This window comes from Saccoglossus kowalevskii, chromosome 8 (assembly GCF_978046115.1).
Source record: "Saccoglossus kowalevskii chromosome 8, keSacKowa6.1, whole genome shotgun sequence".
Lineage (NCBI taxonomy): Eukaryota > Metazoa > Hemichordata > Enteropneusta > Harrimaniidae > Saccoglossus > Saccoglossus kowalevskii.
The window spans coordinates 4,909,313-4,935,523 of NC_140648.1; the positions used below are offsets into that span (position 1 = coordinate 4,909,313).

Sequence of the window (26,211 nt, forward strand, 5' to 3'; positions counted from 1 at the left end):
ATGACACATCACTGATCCACCCACTGACATGTGAGTAATCATATAATGCTGTGCCCTCTAAGCCAATATGGCACATCACTGATCCACCCACTGACATGTGAGTAATCATATAATGCTGTGCCCTCTAAGCCAATATGACACATCACTGATGCACCCACTGACATGTGAGTAATCATATAATGCTGTGTCCTCTAAGCCAATATGACACATCACTGATGCACCCACTAACATGTGAGTAATCATATAATGCTGTGCCCTCTAAGCCAATATGGCACATCACTGATGCACCCACTGACATGTGAGTAATCATATAATGCTGTGCCCTCTAAGCCAATATGACACATCACTGATGCACCCACTGACATGTGAGTAATCATATAATGCTGTGCCCTCTAAGCCAATATGACACATCACTGATGCACCCACTAACATGTGAGTAATCATATAATGCTGTGCCCTCTAAGCCAATATGGCACATCACTGATCCACCCACTGACATGTGAGTAATCATATAATGCTGTGCCCTCTAAGCCAATATGACACATCACTGATGCACCCACTAACATGTGAGTAATCATATAATGCTGTGCCCTCTAAGCCAATATGACACATCACTGATGCACCCACTAACATGTGAGTAATCATATAATGCTGTGCCCTCTAAGCCAATATGGCACATCACTGATGCACCCACTGACATGTGAGTAATCATATAATGCTGTGCCCTCTAAGCCAATATGACACATCACTGATGCACCCACTAACATGTGAGTAATCATATAATGCTGTGCCCTCTAAGCCAATATGACACATCACTGATGCACCCACTAACATGTGAGTAATCATATAATGCTGTGCCCTCTAAGCCAATATGGCACATCATTGATGCACCCACTGACATGTGAGTAATCATATAATGCTGTGCCCTTTAAGCCAATATGACACATTACTGATCCACCCACTGACATGTGAGTAATCATATAATGCTGTGCCCTTTACGCCAATATGACACATCACTGATCCATCCACTGACATGTGAGTAATCATATAATGCTGTGCCCTCTAAGCCAATATGACACATCACTGATCCACCCACTGACATGTGAGTAATCATATAATGCTGTGCCCTCTAAGCCAATATGACACATCACTGATCTACCCACTGACATGTGAGTAATCATATAATGCTGTGCCCTCTAAGCCAATATGACACATCACTGATCCATCCACTGACATGTGAGTAATCATATAATGCTGTGCCCTCTAAGCCAATATGACACATCACTGATCTACCCACTAACATGTGAGTAATCATATAATGCTGTGCCCTCTAAGCCAATATGACACATCACTGATGCACCCACTGACATGTGAGTAATCATATAATGCTATGCCCTCTAAGCCAATTTGACACATCACTGATCTACCCACTGACATGTGAGTAATTTCTCTGCATGCTTGCTCATTGAAAACACAGACCACTTACTTGAATATCGACCATCACTGATGCACCTACTGACATGTGAGTAATCATATAATGCTGTGCCAATATGACACATCACTGATGCACCCACTGACATGTGAGTAATCATATAATGCTATGCCATCTAAGCCAATATGACACATCACTGATGCACCCACTGACACGTGAGTAATCATATAATGCTGTGCCCTCTAAACCAATATGACACATCACTGATGCACCCACTAACATGTGAGTAATCATATAATGCTGTGCCCTCTAAGCCAATATGACACATCACTGATCCACCCACTATCATGTGAGTAATCATATAATGCTGTGCCCTCTAAGCCAATATGACACATCACTGATGCACCCACTGACATGTGAGTAATCATATAATGCTGTGCCCTCTAAGCCAATATGACACATCACTGATGCACCCACTGACATGTAAGTAATCATATAATGCTGTGCCGTCTAAGCCAATATGACACATCACTGATGCACCCACTAACATGTGAGTAATCATATAATGCTGTGCCCTCTAAGCCAATATGGCACATCATTGATCCACCCACTGACATGTGAGTAATCATATAATGCTGTGCCCTCTAAGCCAATATGACACATCACTGATGCACCCACTGACATGTGAGTAATCATATAATGCTGTGCCCTCTAAGCCAATATGACACATCGCTGATGCACCCACTAACATGTGAGTAATCATATAATGCTGTGCCCTCTAAGCCAATATGACACATCACTGATCCACCCACTGACATGTGAGTAATCATATAATGCTGTGCCCTCTAAGCCAATATGGCACATCACTGATCCACCCACTGACATGTGAGTAATCATATAATGCTGTGCCCTCTAAGCCAATATGACACATCACTGATGCACCCACTGACATGTGAGTAATCATATAATGCTGTGTCCTCTAAGCCAATATGACACATCACTGATGCACCCACTAACATGTGAGTAATCATATAATGCTGTGCCCTCTAAGCCAATATGGCACATCACTGATGCACCCACTGACATGTGAGTAATCATATAATGCTGTGCCCTCTAAGCCAATATGACACATCACTGATGCACCCACTGACATGTGAGTAATCATATAATGCTGTGCCCTCTAAGCCAATATGACACATCACTGATGCACCCACTAACATGTGAGTAATCATATAATGCTGTGCCCTCTAAGCCAATATGGCACATCACTGATCCACCCACTGACATGTGAGTAATCATATAATGCTGTGCCCTCTAAGCCAATATGACACATCACTGATGCACCCACTAACATGTGAGTAATCATATAATGCTGTGCCCTCTAAGCCAATATGACACATCACTGATGCACCCACTAACATGTGAGTAATCATATAATGCTGTGCCCTCTAAGCCAATATGGCACATCACTGATGCACCCACTGACATGTGAGTAATCATATAATGCTGTGCCCTCTAAGCCAATATGACACATCACTGATGCACCCACTAACATGTGAGTAATCATATAATGCTGTGCCCTCTAAGCCAATATGACACATCACTGATGCACCCACTAACATGTGAGTAATCATATAATGCTGTGCCCTCTAAGCCAATATGGCACATCACTGATCCACCCACTGACATGTGAGTAATCATATAATGCTGTGCCCTCTAAGCCAATATGGCACATCATTGATGCACCCACTGACATGTGAGTAATCATATAATGCTGTGCCCTTTAAGCCAATATGACACATTACTGATCCACCCACTGACATGTGAGTAATCATATAATGCTGTGCCCTTTACGCCAATATGACACATCACTGATCCATCCACTGACATGTGAGTAATCATATAATGCTGTGCCCTCTAAGCCAATATGACACATCACTGATCCACCCACTGACATGTGAGTAATCATATAATGCTGTGCCCTCTAAGCCAATATGACACATCACTGATCTACCCACTGACATGTGAGTAATCATATAATGCTGTGCCCTCTAAGCCAATATGACACATCACTGATCCATCCACTGACATGTGAGTAATCATATAATGCTGTGCCCTCTAAGCCAATATGACACATCACTGATCTACCCACTAACATGTGAGTAATCATATAATGCTGTGCCCTCTAAGCCAATATGACACATCACTGATGCACCCACTGACATGTGAGTAATCATATAATGCTATGCCCTCTAAGCCAATTTGACACATCACTGATCTACCCACTGACATGTGAGTAATCATATAATGCTGTGCCCTCTAAGCCAATATGACACATCACTGATGCACCCACTGACATGTGAGTAATCATATAATGCTGTGCCCTTTACGCCAATATGACACATCACTGATGCAACCACTGACATGTGAGTAATCATATAATGCTGTGCCCTCTAAGCCAATATGACACATCACTGATGCACCCACTGACATGTGAGTAATCATATAATGCTGTGCCCTCTAAGCCAATATGACACATCACTGATCCACCCACTGACATGTGAGTAATCATATAATGCTGTGTCCTTTACGCCAGTATGACACATCACTGATGCACCCACTGACATGTGAGTAATCATATAATGCTGTGCCCTCTAAGCCAATATGGCACATCACTGATCCACCCACTGACATGTGAGTAATCATATAATGCTGTGCCCTCTAAGCCAATATGGCACATCACTGATCTACCCTCTGACATGTGAGTAATCATATAATGCTGTGCCCTCTAAGCCAATATGACACATCACTGATCCACCCACTGACATGTGAGTAATCATATAATGCTGTGCCCTCTAAGCCAATATGACACATCACTGCTCTACCCACTGACATGTGAGTAATCATATAATGCTGTGCCCTCTAAGCTAATATGGCACATCACTGATGCACAAATATTTGCTATGACACAACTACTTACTGACATGACAGAAAATAGAACACATACAATTTGATAGTTTTCTCGTAGACTGACTTCCCAAGCAGTCAACAAGCTGACTAAACTTGAATTTAGGGATTCCATTTCAACACAGGATCACTACAAAATCAGCTTTGTGGAGGGTACATTGATGTACTGTACTGTTTCATGATCAAAATGGTAAAGTTTCTTCTGTGTGTACTTTGGGGGATTAGGTGAAGATAATTATTAAATTCTGAACTCAACTCTAGTCCATAGTTAGATGATTTGGATTCTCATGATACTATACAAAGAGGTTATCACAAGAATACTACAAAGCAGTGTGCCCTCTAAGCTGATATGAGATTTGCTGTGATTCAACTAGTTATGCTACAGAAAATTGTACATCGATACATTCAATAGTGATAGTGAATATAAGGTTATTACGAGAATACCTCAAAGTATGCATGAAGACAGTACAGCTGAAGTATCAACCTCCACTACGCATCAGTCAAACCCTAATGGCAGCCATGTTTGTTTTTATTATTGGAGGACACTTACTCGTGTATTCATTCCTTGTTTGGAATTCGCATTTCCTTATTTGGTAGGATGAAAATACCCCGTAAAATACTTGACAAAAAGAGAGAAATAAATAGTTTCTACGAGAAATGTACTATTTTGCATGTTCAGCATGCATGTGTATTCAGTGTTTTTAACAACATGCATTCATGTTTCCTTTCAATAATGCTTATCAAGACAGGGTAGAGAAATTAGCACAGTTTTACAATGTGGGTTTTATGCTTCAAAATAAAGTCACGATCGGTCATGAGTGGTTGGGGTTGATTAGAAACATGACTTTACTTGCAAGAATATATGAAAGTAAAAAGTGGAGTCCCATCCAACAGCACAGATACAATGTATAGCATGTTTACATCATTTGTTTGTGTACAGAAAAAAAGTGTAGTCATGAATAATTTTGGGTTGAACAATCAGAAGGTTTGATTATCATAATTCACTGAAGACCATATTGGTAATTATTAAATCATCAGCTCTAGTCTAGTGTATCTTATTTTTCAAAAGCTTCGCTATGCGTACTGTATCCTAGCCATTTTGTTTTTCTTTTTGAACCCATGCAAATATAAATCAATGTGTGAATATCTGGCTCATTTTTTTGTAAATGACGGTTCGGCAAGCAAGTGAGTGATACCTGTGTTTGCACTGTTGGAAATGAATCTAAAGCTTTTCATGCAGTCACAAAGGCAAACAGAAAATGAGTTGTCAAAACGTTGACCGAAAAAGAGTACTGTATTACGTAGATGTTTATTTGAATGGAATATTATCTAACGTTTTTCGTTATTCTTGTTATTGCTTGCTAAGTTTGAGAACATTGTATTGCACGAGAAAATGAAAATCTTGAACATGATGTTTGGCAATTTAGGGCAGATTTGCCACAAAAGATATACTGCAAATAGTGTCCAGCATTTTATGCCATTGACAACAAACACAATCACTATATAGTCCAAATCTTAAGTTATTGAACCACAGGAATACCAACCAGATTGTGCCAGTCAGAACCTGCTCAGACTTATCTTGAACTATTATACTAGGGTATAGTATTATCACTAGAGGATGGTCATATCCGTAATTCAAACTTTTTAACTTGACAAACAAAATATCATTCAAATAATTGTTTTTGTTTTCATTTTAGGTTACACGTTTCTTAGATGAGGAAGTGAAACCAGCTTTGAAACCATTTGCACACTGGTTGGATGAGATTGCCGAATTGCATTTATAAAGCTAGGGAAGTCTTCTTAAAAATGTTGATATTCATGTAAACCATATACCTTTGTGTTGTCTTTTAAAACTAAGCTGTTAGAAGATGCATCATGTTTTATAACGGGCATACTCTGGTTTACTCAATGTAATACATGTAGGCTCAATATAATAGCCTAAGATAGAAAAACTTGTATCTGTAGAAAATCATTTTTAAAAAAAGAAGATCGAATCATGCATTTGCAAACAAATTTATACTTTATCTTCTATATTGACAAAATATAAAAATTAACAAATTGAGCAATGAACGAATACGGGCAAGTGGAAACTGGTTGACTTGTATGGAAACGTACAGTTGGTTTACTAGCTATCCAAGTGGTATTCCAGCCAGGCTGCAATCTAAACAAATGATTATATCAAGTTGTGATAACCACACACATAATCTACAACAATGTTTATTTTAATAATAAACATTGATTTGCTTAGTCAGTTATCATAAATCATGAAATTCTTTTATGTTTCAGAGATGCCAAGCATTACGATTTCAGCGTAATTATTACAAAATTGAGGGCTCGATTACACTATTACGATACAGGGAATAATTACTATGATTTTACCATACCTCTTTTGGAGCATTTGTTCTGTTTTTCTTCTCAGTTGTTTTCAGTCATATTATATTTTTCAAAGAATATGATCTTAATACAAGTTCAAAATCAAGTTAATTGTATTCCTTGTGGCCAAATTTCAAACACACATTGACACTGCATAATACAAATTTCATTGGAAATGTAAGATCTGTATATTAGATATATTCTTTAGCTTGTATAGTTTTTGAAATTCAGTAGAGCTACTTGTACTCGTCAAAGATAAAGGTTGGCATCTCTGATATTCAAGTATTATTGATTCAGACTAATAGATTGCCTGTTTTCATGACGTTACTTCCTTGGCTAAGTACCCAGACGCCATGTCCTTACATACCCAAATCAGTCTGCTTTCAGAACTTTTGTACAAATATATTGTACTTTCTTCTGGTATGTGAGTGAGGGAATTACTCCTTCCCAGATGAACTATTAATCAACAAATCAAATCATTTAGTTTTAGGCGTCATAGAGCTAAGGTAGACTTATGTCTACACTGCTACATTGTAGTATAAAAAAAACACTCTTAGTGAGTTTTTTTGTTGAAATTTGGACATCTTGGGCTGCATATTGTTTTCTGAAACTTAACAAATCTATAGTTTAGACTGACTTTTGTAACATGTCATATTATTCTCAGGTTTTTGAGACGAGTCATTTTTTTGCTTATACCTATATGAAAATGTGTATTGCTTTAAGAGGATTTTACTTATTTTTTACATTTGCCACACCTAGTGTAATGTGTCATTGAATTTATTTGTTGTGTTCTTAGTGTGCAATGTTTCATGACTGTTTTTTTTCTAGAATAAAATATTTAGATAAATATGGCAGACAAATCCACAGTGGAAGCAACACAGCTAGTGAGTAGTGTGGCTACAGAAATCAAAACTGGTTATATGACCTGGGAAGTTCAAAAACACAAAACAAAAGACTGATAACACTCGATAAAACTGACTACAGTATACTGCACAGAAAAAGAAAGGTACAAGAACCCCCATGGTATGCATGGAATGATGTTTATTTATAGTCATGTGTTTTGCACTTTAATTCAAAGGTTGTAAGCCAACTAAATGTCAAGTGTATTATCTATAAGGTGTCATGCTGAATATTTGCGTGTTCACTTAGAAGTAGCATTCTGAAATGATACTTGAGAGTTTTTTGGACAATTACTTGGATATATTTGAAAATTACACAATAACTCACACAGGAAGTAAGAATTTTTGTCAAACCATGTGCATCAATCTATTGTTAAATCTAGGGAGACGGTAACTTAGGGAGACTTGCTTAATCCACATCCATGTATACTATGTAAATGTTTCAATTTTGAAAACCGTAGAATGTCTTTATCAACTAATAATAATAAACATGCTGACTACTTATATTGTCAGTGCATCTTGAAACATTTCTGGAGAAATTGTTAAATCATGTGACTTTTGATATAGATAGCATAGTCTTGTATATCTGCATATGGTACCCCTGTGGCACTAGGGTTATTGTATATTATTATACATCTGTCATCGTAACGTCCCCGTTCGGATACAGTTTTGACCTCTATGCTTCCGTGCGTGCGTGCCTGCCTGCGTGCTTCCGGACCTGTATTTTAGAAATGCCTGGACCAATCACAATCAAACTGCACACATGCATCATATTATACATATGCACATCAATTTCTTTCATGATCTAATTCAAGATGGCCGAATGGTGGCTATTTTTGTGCTCAAAAGTCATCAAAATCAAGCATTTCTCTGCTGTTTACAGATGGATTTTGTTCAAACTTAGTATATACATTAGACATTATGGGACCTTGATGCAAATCATTTTGTTTTTCAGATAAGATTCAAAATGGCCGAATGGTGGCCATTTTGTTTTAATTAAAGTGGTTTTCGTGCCATATCTCTGACTTGCTTTCACTTGATTATGTTTAAATTTTCATTATACATCATGTCATAGATATACAGATATATTGGTTTGACCATCATATTCAAAGTGGCCGAATGTGGCCATTTTTGTGCTAAAAAATCATCAAATATCAAACCTTTATGGATGGATTTCGTTCAAACTTGGTACATATATTAGACATTACAGGTTCCTGATGCACATCATTTATTTTTCAGATCAGATTCAAAATGACTGTCTGGCGGCCATTTTGTTTTAATGAATGTGCTTCTCGGCCCATATCTCAGACTTGTTTTGACTGATTATATTCAATTTTTAAATATTCATTATACATCATGTCATAGATAAACAGATATATTGGTTTGACGATCATATTCCAAAATGGCCGAATGGTGGTAATTTTTGTACTAAAAATCATCAAATATCAAGCATTTATGAATGGATTTCATCCAAACTTGGTACATACATTAGACATTACTGGTTCCTGATGCACGTCTTTTTATTTTTGAGATTGGATTCAAAATGGCTGACTGGCGGCCATTTTGTTTTAATGATTGGGCTTCTAGAGCTATATCTCTTAAATGCTTTGACTGATTATATTAAAATTTTATATATTCATTATACATCATGTTATATATATATACATGTATTCAAAATGGCTGATTTTGAATGCTGTTCCAGAGCAATATCTCTCAATATGGACAAGTACTTGTTTGATGATCAGATACAAATGTCAGTCATTTTAATGTTAAAAAAATCATATTCCTGACATGGTTATATTCCAGCTATATTACTATAAACAAAACTATATATCTTAAATTTGATAACTAACGGGGACTGTGCCATGCATGGCTTGTTTTAATTAATGCTGTTCCAGAACAATAATTCTAAATATTGACAAGTACTTATTTGTTGATCAGATGCAAATTTCAATCATTTTAATGTTAAACAATCATCATAATCATATTCCTGACAAGGTTATATTCCAGCTGTGTTGCTATAGACAAAACTATATATCTTAAATTTGATAACTAACGGGGACTGTGCCATGCATGGCTTGTTTTGTGGTATTTTCTGGGGTATTTTCATACCATATTAGGAAATGTGAATTCCAAATATGGAATGATTATGCACGTAAACGTCCTCTAATAATAAAAACAAACATGGCTGCCACCAGAGTTTGACTCCACACAAAGAAGTTCGCTGATCCTATTCTAAACATTTTTGATTTTGGCTGAATATCTAGAGAACGAAAAGTGATATAAAAAAACTGTAAATTGCATTCTCCTACATTTGTGGAGCTTTTTCTTTAGGGGTCATTATGTTGTTTTGGATGATGTTTCCTTTAATGATAAAAATCTTTTCTCAGTTATCTCAATTTTTATTTCAATTATATAACCTATTCCAACCCACACGCATAAACCGTTTGTACTGTGGAGAGGGCTTCAGAAATGAATGATATGGTAGCGATTAATGGAGGTCTTCCGATGGCGATGTGTTAAACTATGTTTGAACATTGAACAACCTCGTCTGATTTCAACTATTGGAACACAATTAAATGGTGGTCAATGGCCACCTCAGTTGCCGATCTTGCAAGTCATTCATCGAGCACACTGCTAAATACAACTACTGTAACTTGACATATTCTGGGCAGATATAGGATATGGCGAGATAAAATTCTTGTTGTGCCACCGCACCGTGCATATGAATTGTGTTTTCCTGAAAAGAAGAATTAATCATATCCCAAAGGTCAAGAAACAGAACACCGGTTCCTCCGAACACGCGCCTGGCAATTCGATTCATGTCATAGTATATCCAATTGAGGTTGTTACGCTGCTCCTTGTACAGATTTTCACGTGAATGTGCAAGTTTTATCATAATTTTCGAATTTGGACATCGTTGCAAAAGTCGAAGAATTGCCAAATTTACGCGAACAAGTCGTTCTACATAAGCTCGTGTAGACCATCCAGCAAAGTGAAAACAAAAATTTAAGAATACGACATGTGTCTTTGATTGGCAGTTTCGCTTACTGATTTTGTCAATCAAATCAGCTTCAAAAATAGTTTCAAAGATCTTAACCCTTGGACCTGCAAGCCTCGGTGTCATAAAATAAATGTTAGACTCTCTTAACTCAGGTGATTTGAGAAACCATTTAACCAGTGGCCCAAGTGTAGAGTCGCCAACACTAAAGAATTCCTTGTCAGCTATGCAATTGTCGATATCTTGCTGTCTCCATTGTTGACTTTGACACACTAGAGGCACAAATACGGAAGAGTTTTCCCAGTAGCCACTTGATAATGGTATAGGTACATCAGGTCCACATGGAGGTAATTTTGGAGGAGATACTTCAGCTTCTACATAGCAAAAAAAAACATTATTTATTTATCCATCCATTCATTCATTCTTACAAGCCACCTAAAATATGACTAAGAAAGTCAGTCTTACCCAAGATTTTCAACTTTATTGGCGTCTCTTTTAAAGTATTCGGACTGTATCTCCTGTATAAAAATGTTTGAGAAAAATAATATGACATAGCGATTACACAACTTATCGGAAAATGGTACAGTGTATAGCGAATGTACAACATATTGTGAAAGATTGCGATCTATGGAAATTCACGACTTATCAATAATAGATCGATGTAATCCAAAGTGAATACATAACATATTACGAAAGGGTGTGGACCACAGTGAATACACAATTTATCTACAAAAGGTGTAGTTAATAGGAAATACACAACTGAACATATCGGGAAAGAGTATAGACTATACAGAATGCACAGCTTAATAGGAGAAGCACGGTGAGTACAAGTTATTGGCAAGGGGCATCATCCGGGATATCTAGTGACAGTCGTTATAAGCACAGATTCCTGTCGCCAGCGTACATAGTAGAATCTGTACTTAAATCGACGGGATTGAAATTCAGGTAAAGCTATGTCTGTACCAACTTGTAGGTATGCAAAGCATGGTATGAATAGCATACGTGTAAAATATAACCAGTGTTTATATAGGAGAGATTAACATTTTAAATTTCCTATCGCAGTTATTATACTGCTGCTCGAATATATGACAGCATAACTACTTACCCATCATAAATATACTGGACTTTTTGTTTTTCATCTAAAGGAAGACGGTTCAGACCAGCACCCTTTGACCACACGTTAATAAGCTGGTCGCAGCTAAAATACGGTAGTTTGACACATGCAAAGACTGTTTTACCTAATGCGTTTGGATTGATGTATTCACATCTGTCTGACCACACGCCTTCATTGATAAGGGAGCAGCGAGTTTCTGCATTCCATTTTCCATCAGAGTAATTTGCTGCAAACCCTTGAAGTTCTTCGCGTCTCATTGTATTTTTTGTGTGAATTATAATCTCTCGTGGAAATGAGAGTGCAATGTCAATTTGTGCTTCGCCAGACCAGGCCGCGTAGAAAAATACTGAGTAAGTTCCATTGCCATGGTCAACAACGCGACCAGCTGTACTCTTCTGCAGTGCAACATTAGCCATGTTAGCAGTGAAGAAGTCGCCTCCTCTCTTTCTTTTACGGCCATTATCATCAAAAGTTTCGATTTCAACGCAAATATATGAGCCTTTACGAATATCATTTCTGTCAGTTTTCACAATTACTCTTGGCAAAATTTAAAAAAAAAATGAAAAAAATAATAAATAGATAAATAAATACGAGTTGACAATTATTTTAATTTGAATGCACCACATACATGTGCATACCTCTTTATAGCTAATGTACATTTATTTGATCATTATTTTTTTGTAATTGATTCTTAATCTATAAATGAAATGCTGACAATATTGCACATACAAATGTCTGGAAGGTATTTTAAAAAGCTAATTGTCGCAAAAAGAGAACACTTCACGAAAGTGTAACTGATGCCTGTAAAAAATAACAATGAAAACTAAAACATTAATATATTAACTGCATATTATAATTAGGAGACATTGTGAAATATTACGATATCAATCATTTAAGTACACTTGCCTGGTTTTGATAACAGATGTGGACCACATCTCACCGGTTCCATGGTCAAATGGTTTTTTATAGTCCTTTTTATCTTCATTATAACTGTTTCTGTGAATCCATTCCATTTCTTCTACAGTGTTAATCCACTCCATTGCCAATGGATCATACTTTCGGTAGGGATATAAATCAACATGTGTGCTCCTGTATACCTCCTGTGCTTTCATTGTTACCACTTTTGCCGGGTTTGTAGCTTTATTAATCGTGGTACTGGTAGTTTCATTTGCTAGCTCTTTCGTAACTCGTTCACTTCGCGGCGAGGAAACGTTATTGTGACTGGTGATTAGAGTGTGTTTACTTATTTCATTCTTGAAGACATCATGAGATATGGTGACCAAATCATCCTTAATCGGGAGTGATGAACGTAATTCACCAGAGTGCTGTGTGAAGAGCATTAGGTCCGTGTAAAGCGCACAAAATTGGCAGCTAAGTACAGATTTTACATAATCGAGTTGACCTACGAAACCTAACGAAAAAAACAATCACCACCTTCTCATGTAAGATAATGAATAATAATTAAATAATAGTGACCAGATTCAGGTAATGTACCAATATGGAACACGTCAGACGAACAGACATAGATAATTGTAAATGTTGTAAAATCAATCGTACCTACCCATTGTGAAATGACGTATCCAATGCCAAACCCCAAACAAACCCAATATAATCGTTCCAATGTGTGTGCTAATCGAGAGTACGGCATGACCTATGTTTGTTTTCAAACACGCCGAATTACATGCAACACACGAATATTTTGAGTTGAACAGTGTGTTGATGAAACGATCCACACTGTATTGCCCCGTGTGCTGTGAGCATCATGGTACTGATGTATTTTGTCGGAGCAACAGCTGTATAATTCTACAGTAAAGTGAATACAATACGCACTCGTTTAATTTGCTGAATATGATAAATATGTAAATATTATTATTACCGATACAAGTCAATACCTTGACGATGAATAATATGTGTTATCTTGAAAGATAACATATACGAACCTACGTTTAATACTAAAGTTATTATAGTAGAGTAGTCGTTAAATTGACATACGTCGCCAAATTACATCATTACAGATAAACTCTTTACGTAGATTATGTAGTTTAAATATATTTGAGTATAAATCACGATCATTATTCGAATACTAGTCATATTTTTTTGATAAAAATAAAATAAATCGAATACATTTTACATGTTGATATTGGATGCATATCGCTGTTTTCGTTGATAAATTAAAGGTCATAAGTCAGACCATAGAATGTCATATATTGTATTACGTTATTTGTTTCATTTTTTATATTCCACATTTTAATATATGTATATGACTTGAGATGTTGGTTTTATGGAGACGTCGAAACACATACTATATTTATATCATAATTAGCAAATAATGAACCAATTGTATCATTATATACGTATATTCTTTTTTATATATATCGTTATATTACATAATACATCGCATTGTTCGTCTATCACAAAGATAAATATTTATAAGAAGAGAATCAAACAGGAAACTGGCGTACATTAGGCTATGATGTCAAATAAACGATAATCATTGATATTCAAATTCAAAGCAACTGACAATTGGATTCTATTGGTGTGGATCCAGTAGTCATCAACCAGTGGGTCTATTCTGCATACTAAAGTCGTTTAATACATCGCTAACATTTGCGACGTTTTAAATAATATTTGATTAGTTCTCTTAAAGTTGGATGTAAATTTTAACAAAACGCTACATGTTATATATCGGTCAGACTGACCAATTTTTTATGATGGTTTGTCATTCGCATATAAAAATAAGTCGTACTCAAATGCACATTCAGCATATATGGACTATGTACCACTATAGACAATCTGCTTTACCGGACATAACCCGCCATTTCCGGAAATCACTGAGCTATTTCAGGTTGAAATTTACACGATACCCCTACAGACAAGTAAGACAATAGCTACGACTATAGCCAATATCATTTAAAATGATTTGAATACATAATCACACACAGACAACAAGGCCCCGAAACAACATCTAACTACAACAATATTTACGCCATTTTTGTAGCGTCGTGTGAAGTAAACGTGTGTATGTGACGTCACTATGGTAACACACTCATCATGCGACATTTTCTACGTTTTCTCATTTCGGGAAACTCCGCGCAATTAATTGTCACGTCATGTCTGGCAGTTGTGGCTGTAGGCAGTGACTGCCTCTCTTTTCCAAAACAAAACAGTCTGGGTTCCATGTACATACTATGGCGTGCCATTAGGGTAAAAAAGTAATAAATAACAGAATAAATAAAAAAATAGGTAAATGAATAAATAATAACAGAATGAATGAATAAATAAATAAATAAATAAATAAATAAATAAATAAATAAATAAATAAATAAATAAATAAATAAATAAATAAATAAATAAATAAATAAATAAATAAATAGAATCAGCTTACTTAAATAGGTAAAAGTTAACCATCGATACTCGACAACGCGGCTAAAAATTAAAGAGCTTTGACCCCGACACAAAGCGCTTGGAAAACGATGTAGGTGCAAAGTCAGCGTCACCAGGGAGGCGGTGATCATCGTGACCTCGCTTGTATTGAATGCTATTATAATTCATACGATCGTCATCCCCAATACACTTCAAAATATCGCAAATCAAAAGATTCACCCACTTATTAATAATTAAGTGTTTACCGTCATGGCTGCCATGATATTTTCCATCAGTAACGATGGTGCAATATTAAACTTCCACTTCTTTTAACTTTTTTTTAAAGCATGTTGTATTTAAATAAGCTGGATGCTGTTATTCAATATACGTGATTTATTATTTTATTTATTGGTGTAAATACTTGTAATATAATTATATCTCTAAAATATGATGGTTAGCGGTGGATACAATTTTGATAGGCAAAATTTGGTGAGCAGGTCAGCAATATCTTGACACCGCATTCATGTAAGGCCTTGTCGTAAAAGATGAGCAACATTTCCCCTTCAAACAGATTAAGGGATCAAAATTGAGGGGGAATTGTTCACGTACACATTTTATCCGGAACTTTTTGTTTAAACATTCTTTTTTATTATTATAGCGATATATGTATTGCATTACCGCGTTTTAAAAAAGACCACTAACTTTTAAATACCTTATTAAATTATAGTAGCTGACTCTTTTACTCAACGCAATTAAGTTCCAGTATGGTCCCTCATATGTTACGAGATAAATTATGTTAACCATTTACTACAAGGATTCCATATCTAATTTTGTCAGCAAAACTGCTGACTTGCCAAATTTTGCTAACCGTTTACCTCCCCCCAAAATATGGATACGCTGACGAACAAAAACATGTTTGTGTTTTTGAAAAGACAGCTAAAACACTGTTTTTGACAACATCAAGGCAGCAGCACGATGGTGACAGAACTATACTTTAGATTTCCGAGCGTTACATTACAGTGACCAGTCACAGTATCCAGGCGAGGCGATATAATTGACTAGGCAGATACCATTCTCTCTTCCGCAAACTTAGACATATTCTACCCATCTGTTATGACGGGAATCATGACTATCACCTTATATTTATAAATATACCACCTGTTGCTCGGAACTTTGGGCCTCAGAACACTATCAATGGAAACAAGCCAATCACTGGACATAGTGAAGAAAGCGGGCCAATCGATAATATTGAAACACAACAAAAAGAGCTACAAGCAGCGCCAAGATTACCTCGATATATTGACGTCGTGCATTTAGTGCTAGGTTACACAAACACACAAGCAAATGTATATAGAGACATGTGGGTGACACAGTGAACTCTGATCAGAGTCACGGTGTTACATACTTTAAGCATATGGTCAACACAAACTCCAGCTGTAATTATCTTTAACGACACTGTGCCAAGTATCGATCGGAACAATTTAACGAGACGAGTGACATGGTACCGGTACTTCAGTGGTGGTTGACTAATTAGTCTTAATATATGTCGGTGTGACCTGTTTTGCTTACTAGGCAACATTTAACAAATCCGCGTCTCTCTGTGAGAATTAGGCTAATATCTGCGACCTTCGCGCACATCTGTTTACACATGATAGCATTATATCTATAACATACTTTGTATGTCGCTGAGTTAATGAAAGGGCATCTTTGTTTAGTAGAATATAGGGCCCTTATCATTCGTGTAAATACAAATTATAAATATGGCTTTTAGCCATAAATCACTAATTTAATACAAGAGATTATACTTTTGAAAGACGGAGATTTGATCTCGAGTAGATATTTAATGAATACTGTGCTGCATCTTCATCAACATCAGTCATTTACGTGTATTTTATTGTATCTTTATGCACAACTGGAAAATGAAAAAAAAAACTATTTATCAATCTTGTATGTTTACGGTATGAACACTGATATGGCTAGTTGCATGTGAACAATAAAGCATCTATATATTACCGATATATACCGATATATACACATAACAACAACATCGAATGTTTGAAAAAAAATATACACTTTATTGCTTAATCAGTCACATATTACGACAAAATTAAACTTTATTGCCATTGGCCACAATTCCGAACGATGCAGTTTCCATAACGATATAATAATTATAAACTACGATAATGCATTAAAATTAAAACGGTCTTAGAAGGACGTAGAATAGGAACAATGGGCAAAAATACACGTAGTAATCCCAAACAGAATTTAGAATGATGTTAATACTGTGTATAAAACATGACGATAAGATAGAGATCATATAACAGAATATATACTTCATAATGTATTTCCATTGGTATAATTAATGCTGACGTGCTGGTTCAATGGCTACACATTTCATAAACATCCACAGTGTCCTGAAACATTGCGTGTCTTAATTTCGAACTTTGATCGCATGCATTTTAATACATTGTATCATCGCATTCAATACCTACCAGGGCATTACTTAACTATGGTGTTTGTGAATCATTAATTACTTGTTAGCTGTGATGTTACAAATTCTATCACGTGATTTGTCATGATTTGATTTGGTTCGATAGAAAATAAGGGTCGCCGGCATAATGGAAGGACATTTTACGCTACTCACGCTGTTTTGCTCATTTTTTCTCCTGAACTTTTGTTCATGTGAAAATGTCGTCGTTTCTATTGCACAAGGCGATCTCATTGGTGAACGGAAGCAAGTAACCGATGATCTATACGTGGACTTTTTCGGTCGCATTCCGTTTGCTGCTGCACCAGTTGGCGACTTGCGATTTAAGCCTCCCAGTCCAGGTCCTAACTGGGCTGAGGACGGCCCTAGAGATGCCACCTATTATGGTCCTGGATGTCCACAGCTTGGATCCCTTTTTGCAACTATCAAAACCTTGCTCCCAGACCTTCCAGATCTACCATTATTCCCACGAACAAATATAGACTTACCAGAACCAGATCTACCACCAATACGAGAAATTATTGATTTTCTACAAAACTTAACTTCGTCAATACCACTGGAAGAAATCGTCGGCACAATTCGTAATATTTCGGCAACAAATCTGACCTTCAGTGATTTTCTGAGCGAAGACTGTCTTTTCATGAATATATACGCACCTAAGGTTGGTAGATATATATTTTTATACTAGTATTTTGATCAAAATCACCAGTTACATCATTATATTTGAAACGTGCATCTAGAGTTTATCAAATAGCATAAATGACGTCAATATCAAAATGGTATGTATACATTCTATTCACAGTATGTAAACTCGCCGGATGAAACCTTTCCCGTGATGGTATTCATACAGGGCGGGGCATATGCGATCGGTACATCAATGGCTCTATACGATGGTAGTATACTTGCAGAACGTCAAAAGGTTATTGTGGTGAATTTTAACTATCGCCTAGGAGCATTAGGTAATGCAAGATCATCATATTATTAGACACTGTGCATGTACATGTATGCACATGTACATGTATGCCCTTATTATTATTGTCAGTCCGAGTGCTATATATAGCACTGCCTGTCGTGCTTATTTGAACTGATTTAATTTGTTGACAGCCCATATCTCTTGATTATCACCTCTTCGTTTATTAGGTTAGAGCTGATGGCACAAAAAATGGGTTGAACATTTGCGTTCCATTATTATTTATCGTATGTTCATTTCATTTGTTGTACTATTATGAAATTTCCATTATTGTATATATGTTTCTTTGAATATTGATTCTCTTGCTACTTTAATTTATTATCCCGGTATATTTTGCGTTTGGAAAATATATTTCGAAGGATATATTAAACAGTGACGATATTAGTGTACATTTACGTGATTGAAGTCTGACATTTTGTTATACCATATTCCCTGCATTCAGTTGATAATGGTGCATCATGTGACCACACTGAGACGACCACTTTCTACATCATATTGTTTCGACAAACAATTTAGTGTTCAATTTTTCTTTCAAATGCTTAGTTTGTACTTTAACTAAACCTTGGCTATATTTAATTTTATACGTGTTTAATTTTAGACGTCAGGAGCATCTAATATCAGTAGATGGTAAACCCATTTTATGCAAATGATGACCTCATACATCGAGGAAGTTATATGCGTGTTTATTTACAAACGCTTTGACCCCCCTTTTGAACTCAACAAATTAGGTTATCTGAGTACCATGGATGAAGTATCGCCTGGTAACTATGGTATGCTTGACCAAGTGGCGGCTTTGGCGTGGGTGAAATACAATATTGCTGCTTTTGGTGGAAATCCCGAAGATGTCACGATATTTGGAGAAAGTGCGGGTGCTGCTAGTGTCAGTATGCATATGTTGTCTCCGTTGTCTAAAGGTACGAACGCATTTTGTAATAGCCATATAATAAGACAGTGACTTTGAGTTCATCGTTTCATCATACAGTTTCAACATTGTTTTATGCGTCGGCTTATGTTTTTAGTTGCTGAAACCAAAAACAAACTTCAATTGAAATTGCGATGTAATGAAAAAAAGTCAAAATCTATTCTTAAATAAACCACGTGTGTGTTATCAACTCGTTAGGAAATGAACAGGAATCATGTATGTTACTGTTATCAATAATGTGTAATGTACATAATTGGTTTTGAAGTGAGTTGTTTTTTTCAAAGTTAAATTCAAAAAGTTTAACACCTTACATCGTTGAAATTGAAAGAATCATATTGTACTTCAGTTTATCATCCCTAATTGCTATAAAGTGATAAACTGTATTCTTATTGCATGAGTCATTTTCTTCTGGATTGAAATGGGTGATTCTATGAGTAAATAATAACTTAAATTAGGTACAGTAGAGCTCCGTTCACAGTAGATGTCAAAGGCTATCCCGCATGTTTGCTTTTTTATCCCTTCCCCATCTACAAGGTCTTTAACAGCGTCCTCGGTAAATAAAGTGATTCTCCGAGCGTTATACTAGTACGTTTTTATCATTGATGTAAGTCATTATGTTTTTCTGGTATGTAGGTCTTTATAAGAAGGTGATTGCAGAAAGCGGAAGTTCATTAAATCCGTGGGCAGTTTACATTGAACCATATGATCCAACAGACGCTGCTTATTTGTTGGCCGATAATAGTGGTTGCCCACGGCTACCCCATGAAGATTTATTAGCTTGTCTGAGAACCATGGACCCCTTTCTGATTAGTGCAATGACACCCATTGTAAGGATAATTATGCCTTTGTTTTAAAAAATACAATACTATATAAATGATTATGGTACACAATATTTAAGTTGATGCGAGATAGGTGTGTTTCTGCATTTAACACGTGTCCAGAGCTGGTATATTTTAGTGTCACATTTTAACTTCTCACCAATTTTTAAATGACAAATTAGGTTAACATCAATTAATGCATGGTAATTAATTTATTTAAGTCCACATTCATTATCCATGCAGTCATCAATGTGCGTAAGACTAGGATTCATACAGATGAACACATTCATCCATTTACCGAGATTTTTGAATTTGATGCTCTGCATTAATTTAAATACATACAATGCATTGTTCACATTGTGTCTTGTAGAATGCAATGTTATGTGTTTATCACATATTAGATCAAAGAAATCTTCAGATGAGAGAATATCGCATGAGAGTTTCTTATCAATTTGTGTTTTTGGCAAGGCAAATTAATACATTGCTTTAGCAAATCGATATGTATTTATTTCGAAGTTCTGAGAGCTAAAAACTAAGGCTAAAAAGGTTTCGCTTCTTGGTGAATGAAAAATTGAAAAAGGATGACGTAACAAGAAATTTAATTTGGTTATTGTTGTTGTTTATTGGGATTTAATATCACAATAACGAGATACAGGTTAAACATCTAATGCGTAATACATCATTTGAAGGTTTATTCCGATCGAAAACATCCTTCGAAAACGCCACTTTATCGGTGTGCATTATCACAAAAACGAATGAACAAACAAAAATGTGTGAGACGCACGTTTTCAAGTTCTGGTTTTGAGCGTTCTGGTTTGTTTATATAAAATAGATATCCGTTTATGAACACCGATTACGCTATTAGTTTACCCCATTGCGATTAGAAAATAAAGTTGTTTTAGAATATATCACTTTATTTTCTCGTTTGAGGTTAGAAAATGAACCTGAAAATACATTTCAAACGTACGCGGCTTTATATCAATCACGCGTTTTGGTGGACACTTAAAACTACCAGAAATATTCGAATTATAATGATAATATAATTTTAAATAATAATTTGAAAAATATAGCGTAAAACCTCCAACATCTTGAGATATTGACTTATTTTGTGACTCTAAGCCAAGATGTAAAAAGTTAAATCTGCTTGCACCAACCAATCAGATTGCCGGGATTCGTATTACATTGAACTGCAATGATAAATGGGATAAAAATATTCATCCCATGCGGAACGCGCGTGTTTCCACAGTATGACGTAATACAGGACAGATACAAATGTTCAAGTTGAAAGTTCAATAATATTAATACTGCACTTGTATCTTGATGTACGCCCTCTTGGAGCCTTGTCCGTCAACGTTTTCTTGATTTCAATTGTTCACCGTTAATGGCGTCACAAAAAGGTGTATGTACTGATACAATACGTCTAAAACCTTTCTGATACGTTTATTTGTATTTCAGCAACTCTATAACATATTCACATGGGCACCAGTTGTGGACGGACCTGGAGGTTTTCTTCCGGACGAACCGTTAAATTTACTAAAAAATGGTCAGTTTAATATGGATGTTCCCGTACTCATTGGTTATAATAAAGACGAAACAAGTCCATTAATGGGTGGGTATACACAACATTGATGTAAATTACCATTGACAAATTGTATTTTAACTGTACATACACAGTAGCATTGTCCCACAGGTTACACAGGTAACCGTTGAGGATTGAGGGAAAACAAAATAACTATTACAACATTATTAAATCATCTACATATTCCTATCATTTTATATTCATGTATATTATTCACTCATGATTGTCAGTACTTGTTGATGGTGCGGGGGATGGAATGACAAGGGATGAATTCAATCAGTTGCTTTGGGACAGAAACGTTTTGGGGAGGAAATATTATTCAGATACAAATATCCATTACGAAGATTTATTCAAAGCCTATGGCAATCAATACACTCCTTGGGAGGACCCAGAAAACGTAACATTGCTGAGAGATGCGTACATGGAGGTAAGCTTTATCTACACTGAATAGCATACGTCTTACTATGGAAAATGCTCACAAAACACGATATTTAACCATACGTTTAATACGTGGTAATGACAGCACAAGACCTAAGATGCCATATGAACAGTTTGCATCATTGTTGGCATCAGAGAATATTGGAAATATGCTCATAATAAATAATTAATATTATAAAGACATTTCACCCCAACAAAAAACCTGTCAGGTAGTAGAACACGTTTGCGTTTGTTTTGTGTTTGTGGAAAGTGACTTTTATAGTGGATTTATATTGGATCAATCCATACAACGATCAAATATTTATTGAATATAATATTAAAAGTAACACATTTGATTGCTGATTATTTGAGATCCAAGATAGCTTTAAAAGTAATACAGCTCCAAAGTTAGATCACACGATTTACTCACCTTGGACATTGTGACTCTGATTCAGTGCTGTTTTTTTTTTGTTTTTTTTTGATATTCTAAATATTTCACGAAATATGTGCGATTTACATTGTTAGAATAGAGCAATACTAAATTGATGATTTGCTAGTACTTTATGTTTTGTTAGTTCAAATCTAACGTAGCGTCTGGTTCATAATGTTCAGTATGATTACTTTAACACACCATATGCTATTTTCACAGCTCTTGGATGAAAATATCTTCCATGCTGGCATCCATTGGCAAGCAAGAGCTTTTTCAATTTATGGATTGGACACGTATGTTTATCGTTTTGATTATGACAGAAGTGGTATTTTACCGGATTGGATGGGTAAATTCCTTCACATTGCTTTTTACTTAAGGTAGCAACGGCTAAATAAATAAAATGTATAAAGAATGGTTATTTCCAAGGGAAGAAGAACTATCTTGCAATCGCCTAATAAACACTGCTGAAAGTACAGATTCACAAACATTTTTTTCTTCTTCGGTTTACTGAGTAGCACTAAGCTGATGCCGTTTGCTTTTCTTGTTGTCGGGAATATAAACTTACTAGTCGTATTTTGATTTTGAAATTATGAACCTTGTATTTTCTAAAACGTCGTCTGAAAAACATACGTGACCTTACAGTGACACTAACCTATTCTGCTACCTTAATATTTTACCAGAAGAATACAATTATATCATATATGCACTTTAAAATAGCCTACTACATACAACAATAACATTTTATAATATTTTATAATATAGGTGTTCCACATGTAGCGGAATTGTTTTATGTATTCGGCTCATCATATCAGGATAATGCGTTTGCATTCATGGAATGGACCGATGAAGACAGAAAAGTTTCTGATACAGTTCAAACGTTATGGTGTAATTTTGCTAAATCTGGGTATGCATCTAATCTGTTTTATTTATCACTAATACGCTTGTGTAATGTTTTACAATATATTGTATACAAATGCCTCACTCATTTATATTACTTTTATGAATTATTTTTATGAACTTTTTCAGAAACCCAACCCCAGATGGCATGGCAATTCCAAACGTAGATGGTTATTGGGAAAAGTACACAAGAAATAACCAGAGAATGTTTCACATCAATTCCATAAGTACCATGTTAAACGACACGGTTGATCACAAAGATAACGCATTTTGGATGGAATATGAACCAGAAGTAGTGAAGTCTGCATCGCGACAGGACGTTTGTGATTGCCCCACAGCGGAACCTTGTGACTATCTTGAAATTTCGAAAAGCTCTCTTACGTCATATTGCACCTATCCAATGTCGATATTACTGTTTGTAAACATTCTTTTAATAGTATTCAGCTATTAGGGAATTCATTATCATTCGAATGGTTTCAAAATGGCCAAGTTATCCATTTAGCAACGTAATTGTCTTGTTCAGCTCTTTCATATCAGTTAAAGATGTCTAGACATATTTCCACAAACAACAACTATAACAACTTAACTCGTAATAAATCACTTGACTTCGCTCTTTAAGTCACATTCATCTAAATTACACGTTTACATTGTAACCCTATTATACAAATAAACCGCACTTAAACCAACCTAGTGCTTCCCGACCAATCAATATGATTCTTACATAGCTGTTTGTCTATATCCTTGCGTGTTTGTGGGACTAATACTTATAATTGTCAGTTTGGATGATATCTAAATAACCAAATATGCAATAAACAACATACAAATAGAAAAAACAAAAGTTGTCAATTACTCCCCCCTGAGAAGCATTTGTATTCGTTAGCTATGGGAGTTTAGTTCCACTGATAGTTATTATATATGTGGTATTACAACATAAACGTAAATCATTGCTGTGGACATACTTTAGTGGTAACCAAATGCTGCAAACCAGTACAATGATCTACGATATGTGATTTGTGTTAATTAAGGTCTCTGCATGTATACGTTTGTACTTCATTGACGTTTGTTTGATGTAATGGGCGTTCTAAGAGACTGCATTAGACAGTACCAAGACAATTGTGAAATGGAACTATAATTGTTATGGTTATTCTTTTAGCGCATAACAGTTTCGACGAAATATTTCGAGCCTGCTAAAGTGACGTCAGATGGCAGGGAACGAAGTGTGGCATGAAGTCTACGGTGAACCATGTACTGCATGGATCTGCACCATGGATTAGGATTTCTGTGTTTCGCAATAAGTTTCTGGCAAGATTATTGTCTAACCGCTTCCTACATTTGGAAAAAGCAAAAAAATGAAAGATTAGCATTACAATGACACAATAACAGTAACAGCAGAACTGATTAATAAATCGAGTACAAAAATAGAATATAAGTAAAAGTAAAATACATCACAGGTAACCCACAGTAAAACAATGTTAATCATTTCATTCAATGCCAAGTCGGATGAGTTTTTCAGATTTCCCAGACATGCAATTCAATTTATCTAAGTACGGTAAGTTATAACTCGTGGATTTAGAAAAAGTGCATAGAACTGAAGCTAAACATAGAAACAACTAATATATTTTATGTATCATAGAATTACTTGAACAAAGTATCGGGTTGATATTTAGCATTCACGAAGTGTCTGTTTATAGTGCGACTGTTTGCAGTTTACTTTACGTACTACGTGAAGGGTGCACGTAAACGAGTAGTTAGAAAGAACAGACTTGATTTGACTGTTTAAAATAGAATGATTTGTATTTACTGGTAATTTGTAACAGCACGATCGGAAACACCACACATCACAAAAGCAAATTATTGAAACTACTACACAAGAAGAAGCATCTAATTTGCATAATACATACTTCATCTTCATCATCATCTAACGGGCGGAGGTGTATTAACAATTTTCAAACTTTCTTGTTTTGCTGAAATTCAAGGATGGTACCTTAGTGGACATTGCCTTATACTGTCAGACTGTGAAAAATATTACCTGCGCCATGTTTTCGGTAGCGTTGATGTGTCTGTTAACAAGGTGAAGTAAGTAGAGATTTTCCTAGAATCAAAATCCAGGCAATTAGAATTAAGGATCTACATTTTACGGGTTTCTACACCACTGCTAGATAAGATCTATTCTTTGAGTAAACAAACCCATTCAAGACTCGATTACGTCTTACTTTTCAAGCGAAACTATAAGCTTGTGCCAGTATGATAAACGTATTCAATAGGACAAAGGGAATAGTGACGATAATGTAAATTGTATTTGTGGCAGAGGTTTGCGCTCTTGAAGCTACTACCTTTAAGCTTCATGCTGTTCAACTTTATGGGTTTTCTAGGCCTTTCGTACCATAGGGTGCCTTATATGTCAGTTGTCAAGGTAAGGTAACCCAAGCTGTCAAAAAACATTTTAAACATTATAACTTTAAGATTTTAAATATGTAATAATGTCTGACTTACAACATATCTGTCGAGTTTAGAGTGTTGTAATGCCAATACGATCAATTT

The 26,211-nt window shown here is 35.7% G+C and overlaps 4 protein-coding genes across 4 annotated transcripts in view; 2 read left to right on the plus strand and 2 right to left on the minus strand.

Annotated features, from left to right (window-relative positions):
- LOC100373704 (adenylosuccinate lyase-like) overlaps positions 1-8,196 on the plus strand; it is a 31,555-nt gene extending 23,359 nt beyond the window's left edge. The window contains exon 10 of the mRNA XM_085502058.1: positions 6,097-8,196. Coding sequence (XP_085358184.1) covers positions 6,097-6,183 — 87 coding nt within the window. The 3' untranslated portion in view covers positions 6,184-8,196. The remainder of the gene's footprint in view (positions 1-6,096) is intronic.
- A 1,856-nt stretch (positions 8,197-10,052) lies between these two features.
- LOC102804912 (NXPE family member 2-like) lies at positions 10,053-12,327 on the minus strand. Its single transcript, XM_006813296.3, has 3 exons — positions 11,778-12,327; positions 11,138-11,190; positions 10,053-11,046 (listed from the first exon to the last, which is right to left on the minus strand). Exons 1-3 carry the CDS (start codon positions 12,200-12,202, stop codon positions 10,319-10,321), a joined length of 1,206 nt encoding a protein of 401 aa, XP_006813359.3. The 5' UTR covers positions 12,203-12,327; the 3' UTR covers positions 10,053-10,318.
- A 214-nt stretch (positions 12,328-12,541) lies between these two features.
- Positions 12,542-13,534, minus strand: LOC146739238 (uncharacterized). The gene is made up of 3 exons (XM_085502654.1): positions 13,348-13,534; positions 12,693-13,111; positions 12,542-12,587 (listed from the first exon to the last, which is right to left on the minus strand). Exons 1-3 carry the CDS (start codon positions 13,432-13,434, stop codon positions 12,542-12,544), a joined length of 552 nt encoding a protein of 183 aa, XP_085358780.1. The 5' UTR covers positions 13,435-13,534.
- Positions 13,535-17,767: 4,233 nt separating this feature from the next.
- On the plus strand, positions 17,768-24,356 carry LOC102805031 (cholinesterase-like). The gene is made up of 9 exons (XM_085502655.1): positions 17,768-18,298; positions 18,440-18,596; positions 19,336-19,521; positions 20,163-20,356; positions 21,803-21,956; positions 22,157-22,353; positions 22,993-23,119; positions 23,536-23,677; positions 23,800-24,356. The coding sequence occupies exons 1-9, from the start codon at positions 17,768-17,770 to the stop codon at positions 24,119-24,121; spliced, it is 2,010 nt and encodes a 669-aa protein (XP_085358781.1). The 3' UTR covers positions 24,122-24,356.
- Positions 24,357-26,211: the final 1,855 nt, after the last annotated feature.